Source organism: Apteryx rowi, unplaced genomic scaffold, assembly GCF_003343035.1.
Source record: "Apteryx rowi isolate R43461 unplaced genomic scaffold, aptRow1 scaffold_185, whole genome shotgun sequence".
Taxonomy (NCBI): Eukaryota; Metazoa; Chordata; class Aves; order Apterygiformes; family Apterygidae; genus Apteryx; species Apteryx rowi.
The window spans coordinates 996,005-1,010,513 of record NW_020448141.1 but is presented as its reverse complement, the minus strand read 5'-3'; the positions used below and the strand labels follow the sequence as shown (position 1 = coordinate 1,010,513).

At 38.2% G+C, this 14,509-nt stretch overlaps 1 protein-coding gene across 1 annotated transcript in view; it reads right to left on the bottom strand.

Moving 5' to 3' along the window:
- PTPRR (protein tyrosine phosphatase, receptor type R) overlaps positions 1 to 14,509 on the bottom strand; it is a 146,087-nt gene that overhangs the window by 20,242 nt on the left and 111,336 nt on the right. Inside the window, exons 6-7 of the mRNA XM_026061775.1 lie at positions 13,629 to 13,815; positions 6,699 to 6,783 (exon numbers count right to left, since the gene is read on the bottom strand). Of these exons, the coding sequence (XP_025917560.1) occupies positions 6,699 to 6,783; positions 13,629 to 13,815 (272 nt within the window). The remainder of the gene's footprint in view (positions 1 to 6,698; positions 6,784 to 13,628; positions 13,816 to 14,509) is intronic.

The following is a 14,509-nucleotide window of genomic DNA, read 5'->3' as shown; positions in this document are numbered from 1 at the left end:
AGAAACAATGCTATCAGGTCAGGGCAATGTTGAACAAAGTCTTGTTTGCCCCCGTTGAGTATCAAGCTGAGCTGCCTAGACTGTCTCTGAAACCTGTGTCATATCTTTGCATACCATCTCCTTTGGATGACACTTAGATATCTTTGCATAGAGCTGTATTGTTCCAATGACTACAGTTGGATTTAAATTAGGAAAAGGCCTTGCACTGACCCCTCTGCCTGGGGAGATCAGCTATGTACTTTTATATCAGTATAATTTTCACTGCAAGGGCTGGACTCAGTGAGCCGTATCCTTTCCTTCTGTCCTGTGTTCTTATCTAACACAACCTGTGAACATTTGCATGTAACAGACTGGAGAAATGATGCCAAAATATAGGAACTTTTTACTTTGTGCTCTTCTTTCATTCACTGTCTTGGATGATCTCGAATGGAGTCAGGGCAATTCTGTTGAGTATGGAGTTGGGGGTTACTAGATCCCTTCTGCAAAGAAAGTTTTTGCTTGCTCATTCATGATGATGTGGGTCCCCCATGTATTAGGCTTTATGAATAAGACAGTAAATTCTCAATTACACAGTTTCACAGAAAGTCATAAGGAGGAGGGGAGTGAGGAGCCCATGTTGTGGCTGTCTAGGGGGTCCTACTTTGACTTTCTCCACACCTTTTCTGAAAAAAATATTCCAGTTCCAACAAAATGATATGTAAACATTTCTGTACTGAAAAAAGAAAATCTTTTCTCCCAGTAGTTTTCTTAAATAATTAAATAGAATCAGCAGCTTTTTTGACAGCATTCACACACCTGTTGGTTTGGAAATAGTCTCTGGAGAGCTGCTTTACTGAGTGGAATCCAGGCAAGGTGTTCAAAGATAATACACAGATGCTGAACTGCAGCACAGTGTGATAACACTATTTATTATGTGTTCCTGCTGTTTACACCAAAGAGATTACTGAGATACATATGCTGTTCTTCCTACTAGCAAAACTGTATTTTCACAGAGTTGCTTTTGGATTTCTTTTCTGACTTTTCATTCTGTTCCTAAGGACAAGATAAAACCTTTGCAAATCAAAAGAAGAGGAGGGGTGATCCCAAGCATAGTTTATCTCCAGTTCCCACTGAAGGTCACAGGAGCTTCTTGGGAAGAGAATGGAGTCATTGCAGGGTCCAGGTCAATGTTTTGAAAGCATGTTTCTTAAAATGTGCAAATGAATGTACGTCTTCTGGTTCAAAGTCCGTACATGGAACTCTTGTCCTCTGTGTTAACTGCACAATATGAACCCTAGTTAGCTTGTGTTAAAATATCTTTGTACTAGCTTTCCCAACCTTTTCACTTACAGCTTTTTTTCCCCTTAACAATATGAGGACAGGAAACCTCTCATTCCTTTTCAGCACAGAGTGATTATTAGCCATTTCCACAAATGCCTCAGGCTACGTGGCCTTGAAAAAACACCCGCTTCCTCTAGCTCACACAATTCCTGTGATTCTGATGTAGCCTGACCCCTACCTTAAAAACCCTCTTCCAAGCAGACTCAACAGCTTATTTACCATATCTTGGGATAAATTTCTCATGATACTAAGGAGCTGCTAAATTAATTTCACAGTTACTTGCTTCCAAGTCCAATCAACTGAATAATCACTGCTTTGGAATGGGAATATTTTTATAAGTTAACAGTCATGATCATTTATGAAATAGATAAATGCTGTAAACTCAGCTCTGAAATGAGGGAAGCCTGAGCACTGCTAAAGATCTAGAGCCACTAACCAGTCACCATACACAAATGGAAGTAATTAACTTACTCCTGAATGACAAATACCTTGGAGGTAATAATCTTTTCGTCAAGGATGGTAAAGTCTCAGAGTCTGAAGCTGCAGTAGAAAGACGCAGATGGTGGCTGCAAGGCTGAATTCATTGGTGTTTGCAAAGCATCTTGAAATGCAGCACAGGTTTTAAGTACAGTGTATTATAATTACAATTCCTACAGTTTTGACTGAGGCAAAATTACTGTTGTTTTCTTCCATGTACCTAGGAAGTCTGGAACAGCTTCTCCACTAGAGTAAGAGAAGCTTCCTCTAACTCCATCTTTAACAAATTAATTCTGGTGAGAATTTACCAGGCTTGAGGAATAGGAGGGAGTTAAAGGGGCTGTAGCTGGCCCCCATGAGAACAGCCAGTGTAGGGAACATGCTGGGCCACATGTCATAGCAAGGATGGTGTTGACAGACAGCCTCCCCCAATGCCATCAATACTGGAGACTCATCCACTCCATGAACGCCACTTTGTCATGAAGACCCAAGTCCATCTTATTGCAAAGGCTGTATTCTACAGATAGAGCCTGGCTTGTTTGTTTTTAATTCTTCTTTTTTAGACTGCTGTTGCATTCTAAATTCTTTAGGGCGTGGGTATATCTGCATTTTTAGTATTTACAGAATAAGTCATTTGTTACTCTTGGTTCACTCCTAGCTGCCTTACCAAAAAAAGACCGAAACACTGTGGGAAGGGCTGTCTTTATGGTATTTCAGTTTTGTGAGCAGGAAAGGGAGGTGAAAATTTTTTGAGGCAGACTGCTCTCACACTTTCAGCCCAAAAGATTCATGAATCTTTCAGATAACTGAAATATTTTGAAATTCATCCGCCCCTACTTTGCTTCTTTTTGCTTTTAGTCTATAAATGAATTATGGATACTGGTATTAATTGGTAAACATTGTAAGAGGGAATGTGGAAGAATCATACCAGATTCTATTTCAAATCTATGACAGGTAAGGAATAGGCTATGAGCCTTGCAAATAATATAACTGGCTCAAAACACCTCATGTATAAAACACTTGTAAATTATGCCTTACTTTTTAATCTCATCTGAATCATTTCCCAGGACTTCCAACGCAATCCAAGGCTTCCCAATGGAAAACCTAACAGCTTTACGATGTTGAGTGTTTCTACATTTTAAAATGTGCTTCAGCATTAGAAAATAAAGTTTTATTCATGCAAAGGATATCTTTCTTACCTACTAGGAATAATGTTTGCCTAATATCCATTTGTATTTTTAGCAGTGCAGTCTAACACAGATTAAATATTATAATATTGGACTTTTACAAATATTATAGTACTTATGATACTGTTGACTTCAACTAGGATACATTTTATCAACTCACAGGGAAATACAAAAAATTCTTTGATGAATCCATGTTGAATTCTGTTAAGACTAAACATTTTATCTCCTTCTGCTTTGTAAATATGATGATTTTCTTTAGTCTTTGTAAGCCTGCTGGTGATCCTACTGTCTTCATTAGGGAGTAGGACTGGAGCAAATATGATAAAGTTCAAAGTCAGGACTGTACTACAAGGGAGCTTGAAAATTCTCAACATCAAGAGAACTGTTTCCCAGCATCTGTCTAGAAGCCTGCACAGGGAAGTACTTTGTTCATATGATTTAGATTTAAATTTCCCCTTGTCTTTAAATGGAGAGCCAGTTTTAGCACAAACAATTTAAACAATAGCTTGTGGATTTGTGGGCCTGACCTGCCAAGTGCTTTCCACCTTTGTTTTACTGTGAATCTGCTCTTCTGCAGTGACCGCTTTCATGTAGGCTTTTGCCCTGAGGGTACTTTTTAGAAAGAGGTAAGAAATGACATCAGGTTACCTTGGACATGTTACACACATGAAGATACCCATAGAAAGGTTGGCTTTTATGTTAGGCCACTTGCTCCTTTGTAAGCAAGATCCCACATATGCTCTGAAGCAGCACAGGAATTCTGCTTCTGGTTTGAGGTGGAAAAGTGACATAGGAGGGGAAAAAATACATGGCTTTAAAGCTGAGGTCCTGCTATGGGAACATGTAGTAGGGGCTACAGGAGACAGCAGGCAAAGACTTGATTTTGGAAAGGTGAAGGTGTGAAATAAGAGGATGAATACGGAGCATTGGGGCTGGTGCTCTACTGCAAGGATATAGTTGTGGAGGGAGACTGGGGAACTATGAGTGTAGGACTGCGAACCTGGTCCAAGGAGGAAAGAAATGCTGTAAGAGGATGGCGGAGGGAATGTAGCCAAAGATATGGAGAGGGATTAAATGGGTCCAGTAGATGGCATCTCAGAGAGGAGGGATGGCGAAACATATTTTAAGGAACAGTTTAGCATCTTGCCTCTGATCCCACACTGAAAAAGGCTGGTCTTGTTAGCTGTATTAGCATATTATTATAAACCAACTAATACTTAGAAAGTTGACAGAGGCATCCTAGCATTTGTATATGAGTGTTGGCTATTTTACACTGCAACTGGAACATCTTTCATAGAAATGTAGTATTTCCTGTAATTCATAGTTGTCCATATAGAACTAACTTTCATTAGGCATTCACTTTATTTCACATGAATGTGTCTGACTGAGCAGTATCTATTAACACTCACCTGCCCTCATCCACCCTGTCACAGAATTATCTATGTCAGACTTATCTCTCAGAAAACGAGAACATCCTCCACAGTGCAGAGGGTGGAGCTGGCAGGCTAGGGGATTTTTAGGAGATAATCCATCAATTCAAACGTCACTTGTCACCACAGGTGCCCTGATTCAAAAGACGCACCCAGCACTGGGAATGGAAAAGCTGACACAGGCGTACTAAGCAGTGGGTTGATATCATCTGAGCAGGAAACCAGGAAAGCTGTTCTGTTTAATCATTCAAATCATTTCCAAACCCTTTTGGACTGGGTGTGGGGTGTGTGAGTATTTATTATGAGCATGTCCTTCAATCCCTGAAAATATCTGCTTTGAAAAAGCTTGGTGCTAACACATGACAGACCTCTCCGTTTCTGTCAATGATGGTTACAGTGTCTGTCGGTGAGTAGCTGTGGTGTACACCGACTGTGTGCTTTGACTGAAAATGTGCCTCGGAGTTAACGGCACATCCCAGCTAACTGCAAGTGAAAATACAAAGGCATTCAGACTCTCAAAACTCATCAACATCAACTACAGTCCAACCGCCGTGACCCAATTCAAAACACATGCTGCAGGAAAATAGGATGCATTGCATTTACAAGGCGTATCTTGCCGTAGCGGGGGGAGCTCTAACACTAGAAATTATCTGAAAGGAGAGGTCATTCCCAAAATCAGGCCTGTCAAAAGGAGGGAGGCTTGGGTGATATCCTGGCTCCGCTGTAGCTGATGGCAAACTCCTGCTTTCGTCAGCAGGGTCAGGATTTCACCCTCTGTATACATCCTGTTGACACTGGGCCAAATTCTAAGGGTCATTTAATTTTCTGATTACTTGGTGTATAACTTGCATACACTTACTTTCATTTATTTAATTCCCTTAAATATCCATTTATTGCACTCACTGCACACAGCCTATTCCTTGCAATAGATGAAATAACCTTGAAGTCAATGGGAATTTTACTGTTGATTGAAGGGAAGTGAGCGTTTCACACAGTGAATTTCTTTCCCAGCTATGTATCATGTTTCTGAGACTAATCTAGCTGCTGAAGGCCATCATTTTTCATTAATTTGACTGCAAGGTTTTTGTATGATGTGATCAAATTACAATGCATTCAGGCTTACAGACAGAAATCTTGTCATTTAAAGTATATGAATTTGCATGATTAGCATATAACATTGGACTACAAGGACATTATAGAGATGATCAGAAAACAAATTTGTAGTTGATGGGATATGCTGACAATTTAAAGGTATTCTTCATTCCAAACTTAAACAAAAAGATGTGTTTAAATTTTTCTGTGGTACTCTCCTACAACATTTTAAATGCCTGAACTTTTCTACTTTGATAATGTCAAAATATTATAAAAACACAACTATTCATTTATATATTTAATGCAATATTAATATTTCTACAATCTATTTTGAAACTTTACACAGAATGAAATAATAAATGAGAAGCAGAATATCTCATTATCTCCCAGTAAATGTTATAAAAATATTTCCATTTCAGAGAAGCCTGTATTTTCAAGGAAAACTATTCCACTGAGAAGTTTTCAATCAATCACCTCTAATTATAGTGAAGCAATTCTTACTAAGACAGGAAATAAATAATTTGGGCCAATGAAAATACAGAAGCAATATAATGAAGCAGAAGCAAGCTTACAGCAACTATGAGACAATATTGTGTAAAAGCGGTTTTCTTACTAATGTAGAGATTTCAACAAAGCCATGCAGAGCATGGGGAAGAAAAAAAAGTATGAAGTTGGAAATCCACTACAAAAAGGATAGGATGCACTGGTTCTTTTAATCTGGGCCACTCAGTGCTAGATAGGATTCCAAACAGCTTGACCCAACCAGAGAGAATTCAGTGTTTGGGTATACACTGCAAGGTGGTGTGGGCAGTGATGCAGCCCACAGGCTTGGTCCTCTCATCCTCCAAACTGGGGCGGCTACTGCTAGGCATGGCAGATCTCTCACTACCCATTTACCTGAGTTTTCTTCTAGATAAAACCAGCATGCACCCAGGCTACATTTCAGTATGTAGTTGAGATGTGGCCAAGGTGTGCACCTACTGACTAAGGCATCCAGTGAGCGCTCTGCATTTGCAAGTCCTACAACATTGTTCTTTTGTTTTCTTGCTACATAGATTGCAAATATATTTATGAATAGCTACAGAATGCTTAAAGATAAAGACAGGTAGATTTTCTATAAATGTACATCAGCAATATATTCACAGAGCAGGACTAAATTTTATAGTAGAAAACCATGGGTTCAGTCACTTACTTGGCAAAATTGTTTTATAGCGGTTTTTAGTTCCATGACTTGGGATGTCGATTTCTTTGGGATCCACAAAATTCATTGGTATTTCCTATAAAAAATAAATTAGATCAGATTGGTGTTTCCAAAGGAGCCATGCAGGAAATTATCACCAGAAGGCCATCTGCTGTTACACAACTGTCTTTTGACATCAAAGTTATTAAGAAAAAAAGTCGTTCCCACCTCAAGCCTGTCAACACCCTTCCTTTAATAAACACAGGAGCTGCACATTGAAGGGGTGACTTCCAAGGAACACTTCTGATGAATTATTAAAAGCAACGTTTTTATAGGATTAGGAGACAGGTTAAAATATACAATAGTTCTAGAAAAGTGGAGTTGAAAAGTGCAATATTGTAGCAGAAAAGAGCAAGATTTTACATATTTGGAGCAGGAACTCTCAAAAAACCTAAATATTAATATATGGCAAGCATATACATTTTAATTTTGTGCAAAGCCCTTAACAATATCGGTTAAAGATCTTATCTGCTTTCTACAGAAACTATTAGAATGAAGTGTCTTGCTTCATTTCATGCAGTGACTCAAAGGTGTAATAAAAAAATGAAGTTATTTCTCTTGATTTTGATCTTCTATCCACTGAACCATGTTGTATTCTTTAAATCTGCAGATATGCAGATAACTAATATCACAGTTTGCTTGAAGTTCCAAAAACATACAAATGATAAAATCCAGATAAACTTAAAATTACTGTTTTTCAAATTGCTTATCAGATGAAAGATAAAATCCTCCAATTTATGATTGGACAAAATGTTTCACTTGGTCTAATGGGATAAGAATCATTCTGACTTTGATGTTCAGAAATGTTGTTAGTGTTCTTAAAGTTGAATTAAAAAAAAAACTTCGATAAATGACAAAATGAAACGTAGTATTTTCCCCCTTATTCTGGGGGACATTTTACCAATCAAAATTATCTGGCAAACAAAAATATAGAAAATGCTTCAGTCGACTCAAATCTTCACTTTTGACCAAAAATTTTTGCCCAGTCCTATTTAAATTATTCTAGTGTAAACTGGAATTTGATCTTCAATAAATTAATATTTCTATTTAAGAACACAGTTATTACTACAGACTGGAAAACTTCATTCCTGGTCTGGGACATTTACCCAAAGAGACAGTGGCCTATTACATAATTGCTTCATAGATACACAGGAACATGAAGAGCACAAAAGGTATGTTCTTACACTATTTAGTGCAAATCTCCTTTGATTTGCACCACTGGAAAATACTCTTCAGCATTTTCCACCAAAATTGGTCGAATTGTACCTCCACAGGCCCAGAATGCTCCCCAGGTCTTTGGCACAGATCACATGCATGGCCACAACCCTTCAGATCCAAGCTCTGGGCCTGCTCAGGAGGCAGCATTACTGGCTGGTGCAGGCTCTTCTGAGAGGAACAGCACATGGCCCCTAATTACCTAGGATGCATGCAACAGCAGATCTTTACACAGGTCCACAAAGCAGAGGCAGCTGCCCTTCTATTTTTCTGGTTGAGGAGAAGGCAAAGCTAAGTAAAATGTAGAACAGTCACTATGAATTGCTTTGACTTCTTTCTGCTTCCTGACTTGGTTTCTAAACAGTACATAGTACATGAGGTTGCAACTTCTGTGTTTTTTATTTCTCTGTTTTCTCTAGACTGATGCCCAGATGTTCAGTGGACCTTCTTTATTCTTCCTCTCTCCCTCACTCTACTTCCCCAATCTCTTCTTTGCTGCCTCTCTTTTCAGGCCAGTGAATGCAGTACTGCTAAAATACTGCTTCCTGTGCTGGTACTTCATGCAAGTTCCCTTTTCAGTTCCCTGTAATGCCATTTATATGGCTCCTGTGTCAAGGGCAGGATCTTCTTGCTTAAAGGCTCCACTTCTGCATAAATGTTATCCCTTTCCTTCAGGTCAAGCCATCTTCCTCCCCTCTATCCTGCTTTTGATGTCTCATCCTTCTCCACAGAACTGCCTATTTATCTTATGTATAAAATGAGCTCCCCACTGCTCTTACATATTCACCTCTGACTTTTACCCCTTCCAGTGGTGACCTCCGGGAGACTCTTCTCCTTAGCCCTTTGGGGCCTGAACTGCCCTAACTGGCTCTGGTATGGGTTGTAAGCACCTTCAGTTGGGCCTGCGTCCTTGCCAGTGAGCTAGAGATTCCCTGATTCAGCTCTGACTTAGTATAAACATCACAGGTGTATCGTTCCTGAAAAGGTTTCATTGCTGAACTGTATACTAACTGAGAAAGAACAATACGTTAAACCCTTGTTCAATGTGATCTATGTCTGTGGTCTATGGAGTCTGGAAAAAGAGGTGTGAGAAAAAGTCCTCTGTCTACACAACAAGAGCCACTGTGGTCAGGGAGGCTTTTCTAGCTCTCTAGTTGCCTCCCCATCAAAGCCTGCTGAAATTTTAGAATAGTGCTTAAGCTGGTCATTTACTGACAGATGGAGAAATACCACAGAGCTGAAAACAGAAAGTCATTTCTCTCCACCAACAAAGTCAATTAATAATATTAATCGCTTGCATCCTGTAAATACTTTCTAGTCAGTGGGACTCCTCCCAGTAGTAAGTGCTTGTGGGGACAAGGGCACAGACACAAATCTGACAATACACAGTGGATCACAGCCATACACACACAGAGCACTTATTCTAAAGCTGTCTACAAAATGCGAGAGAAGATTCTGGAACAAAATTCAGGATATTTTTATCAGAGGATAACATACCTGTTAACATGTGGGGAAAATAAACCCAGGAGCTTGCAAATAGCAAGGAAGTGTGGAAATTAGCATACATATATACAGAATCTGTACATATATAGGGAATATATATCAATTTGTTTTATTAAAGAGACATATATACCTATTACATATAATTAAATAATTACAGATAATGTATAATCTGCACACATTCATGTGCTCAGTTGCATGCATTCAACTATACATGCATATGCATATATGCCTTTGTTCATGATCTAGGTGGCTTCACAGTTGTTCATCTATCTGGGTGACAGATACTCTTCAATAACAGCTATTCTGGCTCACATCAGTCTTTAAAATGCTACAACTGTTCATACACTCAAAGACAGGATTTGGGTCCCTGAAGACATTCAAGAAAATGTGGCAAAATTTAGGAAAATTCAGGCAAATGCTCAGTATCCCCATCCCTTTGTTTTGATTAGAACCAAATTTTACAGATTTAACAGTCTGGCAATTTTCCATGCAGGACTGTATTTTCTGTCATTCCAATATTTCAGGCACATGAGGTTTTTTGTTCTATCACCAACTTCAGACATTCTATCTTTTGAATATGAGTAGCTCAGGCTTCCAAATAAGTATATCCTGGGCAATTCATCTTTCTTCGTCATTGCCAAACAGGTATATTCTCCCAAGTAAAACTATCCGGATTTTTGTCAGCATTAAAAAAACCTTAAAACAGCTCTCTTGTGTTAATAACTATTATGGAAAAATATTTTGATAGTAACTTAGCAGTTTTTACAATTAAAAAACTAAAAATAACCTGAAACTGGACGTGTTTTAATCTTCCATTGAAAACTTAGAACATTTCTCTATTTTTTGCATACTTGGAAGGTTTTCATGGGAAATAAATTCTAGTCACAAGAAGAGTGTCGTATTGTATTTTCACAGCTAGTTAAAACAAGCTGAATTAGCAGAATGAGTAAGGGTTATACTTTGTGTTCTTTGCATGCTTAAAGTTCCTACTGAAGCTATCATCTGTAGCAAAGAAGATATTAAACAGATAGCATTCAATGTCTTCATCTTAAAGCATATATAAAAAAAAAAAGGTTTAAAAATGTAATAGAAAAGTCATGATCTTTTCAATAAAATTCTGTGGAAACAGTGAATGGCCAAACCAAGTAATGTAGTGCTCCCCTGAGGGACCAATAAAATATAAGTATCTATGGCCCCAAAGCCCTGAATGAAAGCTTGTGAGAGGATACAAGTCACTGGGATTCTACCCAGGTGCCAAGTTCTCTCTACAAACTGTCTCCTAATGAGGGGGCTTTACACATGAAGAAACTATTTCTTGTAGCCTTCCTGCCCAAGCAACAGAAAGACAGAAAATGGATGGCATAAATGGTGAAAAAAGTATGTTGGATATTTAAAATTCTTTCCATGTACATGGTCTGACCAATTGTTGGTAAAATAACCAAGGGATTTATTTTTCTCAAGCAAATTACTTTTAACTCTGTGCCTTTAAAGATGATAAAAGGTCTGTTTCAGAGGGATGCAATTATTCATAATGAAAATTATTTTTAGAGTAAGATGGCTCTCATCATCTGTTTCGCTCACCTACAAGTGCAAATTGGAAACAAAATAAAACCCCATGGAATCATGTGTTCTGGCATGTTTAATACAAAATGAATTACTTGTATATCTTTGTTATATCTCTAGTATGCTCAAGGGGGTTGTATATGTCTTCTTGCTCCTACATGCCCTGTTAGGACACACATTTCTGTGTGGCTCTATTTATTAAATTTGTGCTATTAAACCAGCCTTACAAGGCTTTGCCTGTTTAGTTTGGTTTGCTGATGGATTGTAAAAGTTAAATAAGACTGCAGGAAGTCAGGCTAAGGTTGGGATGTGTAATAGGCTATGTGAGGTTCATATAATCTGGTATCCTCTGAGAGCTGGTAGCAAGTCATCTAAGGGAACTTAGAACAGGACATGCTTTTTTGTTGTTTTGAATTGGCCACCTGATATTTCACTGACACTGTTCTTCAGGCATGAAAACCAATGAATAGTCACACTATATTCACCTTCTCCTTGCTATTCAGGATTTCACAGGCTTCTGTTAGAGCCTTTCACAGTCTCTTTTCTAGGCAGAAGAGTCTTAGTCTATTAAATAACTCCTGATATAGAAGCTGCCCTAGCTTTTAATTACATTTGTCATACTTCTGTATGTGTTTTGAGAGGGAGAGATTAGAGCAGCATGCAGATGTGAATACAGTATGGATTTTTACACTGTTATAAAGACATTTTCTATTTTATTCTCTATTTGTTTTCCAGTGATTCTTAACATTGTATTTCAGGACCCATCAAAGTATGCAAAGTTAGCTTCCCCATTTGTATTACCTTGCGTTTATCAGCACTGAATTTCATCTGCCTGATCACTATCACAAAATCCTCCTACAACTTCTTTGAAGTCCATTTTTAATTTTACTACCCTTGTAATTCAGTATCACCACCAGACTTTGTCACCTTACTATTTATTCCCTTTTCCAGATGACTTATGAGCATCTTGGTCAGTATCAGCTCCAAAATAGATGCCTCTGAGACTCCACTGATAACCTCCTTTTATTCTGAGAAGCAACCATTTATTCATATCCTACAAACACTATATTGATTATTCCCCACTATATTGCATTTGTTCACATGACTAATGGCTTCTTTCTTCATTACAGTTCCTACCAATATCTCTGATATGGACAACAGACTTATAGGTCTGCGGTTCTTTGGATCTCTTCTGGTACCCTTCTTAAAAACTGTTATCATCTCTGGCCCTCTGATTCCTCTGGTAATGAGAGCCAAATGATAGCTTACACATGCCCAGTTAACACATCAGTAATTTCATAGGTGAGTTCCTTTAGGACTCCTGGGCGAACAGCAACTTATTGTTGTGATTGCTTTTATTCATTTCATTGATTTGTTCTAGAATCTCTTCTATTGACACTTCAATAGACAGATCTTCCAGTGATCTGCTTGAATCTATTACTGGCACAGGAACGGGAATTTCCATAAGACTTTCCCTGGTAAACAGAGATGTAAATAATGCATTCACCTCTCTTATTGCTTTACCTTCTCCAAATCTCTCTTCTACCTCTTTGATCTTCTATTGATCCTTGAAATCTTTGGTAAGCTTCCTGCCTTTTGATCCGTTTAAAAACGGAGCTATGATTTTTTTTTTTTTTGACTTCAAAATCTTTTTTGGCCTGCTTATTCAGCCTTCGCATTCAACTGGCTTGAGTTTATGCTCCGTTCTATTTCCCTCGCAAACAATGTCTTCGTTTTTCTAACAGCCTCATTTATCTGGCTGTTTCACAACACCTGTCTTTTTCAGATCTTCTTACAGTAAGGATTGATAATCTTATGTGTTTTCCCTGAGTGTTCAATAGAGTGTTTAAATAATTTCCATGCCAAAGCCTGCGCATTTTTTTCCCCTTTTGGCTCCTCTGAGTAGATTCGTCCTGACTATTGACTTCATTTTATATTCTTACTCTTTTTTAAATTAAATATATTTGTAAGAGACTTTGGGGCTTTTTTGCTCTTGGGTACATTAGGCTCACTGTTATAGCGTGTTTGATAAAGACATGTTGAACCCTGTGCTGCAGATTAATCAGGACTGAATCAGAGCTGCTTCTCTTTTTGTGTGTTAACTAACTTGCTGCTCCAAAAAACAGTCATTTATAGTGACTAACAATTTAGTCTTTGCATTACAAACGTGTGATGTTTACATAGGAATAAGCAAAATCTTCCATTATTATTGTGTTTTCCATCATCACAGCCTTAATGATCTCTCTGAATCTGTCACAGTCGCCCCACCAGATCAGAATGCAACTCTACACCAGGCCCATTTTTGAAATCACAAATTACAGTCCTGGTTGTTTGTACTGTAGCTCTAACACAATGCTTCTCCCATCTACGAATGGAACTTGAAACCAAGAGGAATCTGTATTATCTATTGATATAACTGACATATTTATCTGACTTGAGTGCAAGTTTCTAAACATAAAACACCACCTTGGAACAATCTAATCTGCCCTTCAGATATGATTTGTACCTTGATACTAAAGTGTCACCCAATTTTTTTTTTCCACAGTTTCTGTTGTGCCAGTTATGTCAAAATCTTCATTTAAAGCTTATTGTTAAACTCACCATGAATTCTGTTTGAAGTAAATGCGAACATGCAACTGTCTCTTGGAGCTGCTGTCTTGTCAGGACCCGGCCAGCTGACTGTAGATATTCCATTGCTACTTTTTCTCGTGGAGTCGGCACAGCGACAAAAGGTTCAACACTCCCCAAACTACTCATGTCCAAAGTCAGAGAGACATTGGATCCTCGTCTGCAGTAAAAAAATAATATAACAGTTATATCAGCTCCCTATCTGATCTGTCTTATTATAAGTGCCATACATATGCATCTGATTCTGAGTTATTAATGCACCCTGATTTTCTATGTAGTCATCAGAAGATTTGGGTGTACAAAGACTTCAAGACTGGTTTCGCTGGAAGCACTGGGTGGTTAGGAAACCAAGATTTTACAGATCATTCTAGCTCTTGAATCTAATAATTGACTCTACAAGAATACTGTGCTAGGGAGGAACTACTTGAATTATTCTTAAAAGTATAAATTGCTCCCTATATCCTATTAATCTTTATGGATGTCAAATGTGAATGTCAGTAAGAAAGAAATGTTTCACAGATACTAAGGGGAATGCATTTCTAAGTGATATAGAAAACAACCTGGAATTCAAATTCACAGTATGCTGGCTACATCTTGAAGAATCTACTCAAATAAAAAAGATCATTAAATTTACAGCATGGAGGGGAAAAAGTGATAAAATCAGCCGAAGTAAGTGGAAAGGCAGCGCAAATATGGTGGCTAACAAGACAGTGGACACTGTCTCAGCTTAGGTGAAGGAGGAACAATAAACCACAATAAATGGGTTGCATACAAGGAGAAGGAATGCTCACAGACTTAGATGGGGTTGTTCAGAAATAAGAAACATCTCTCACAGGACATTCAAATTGATCAAC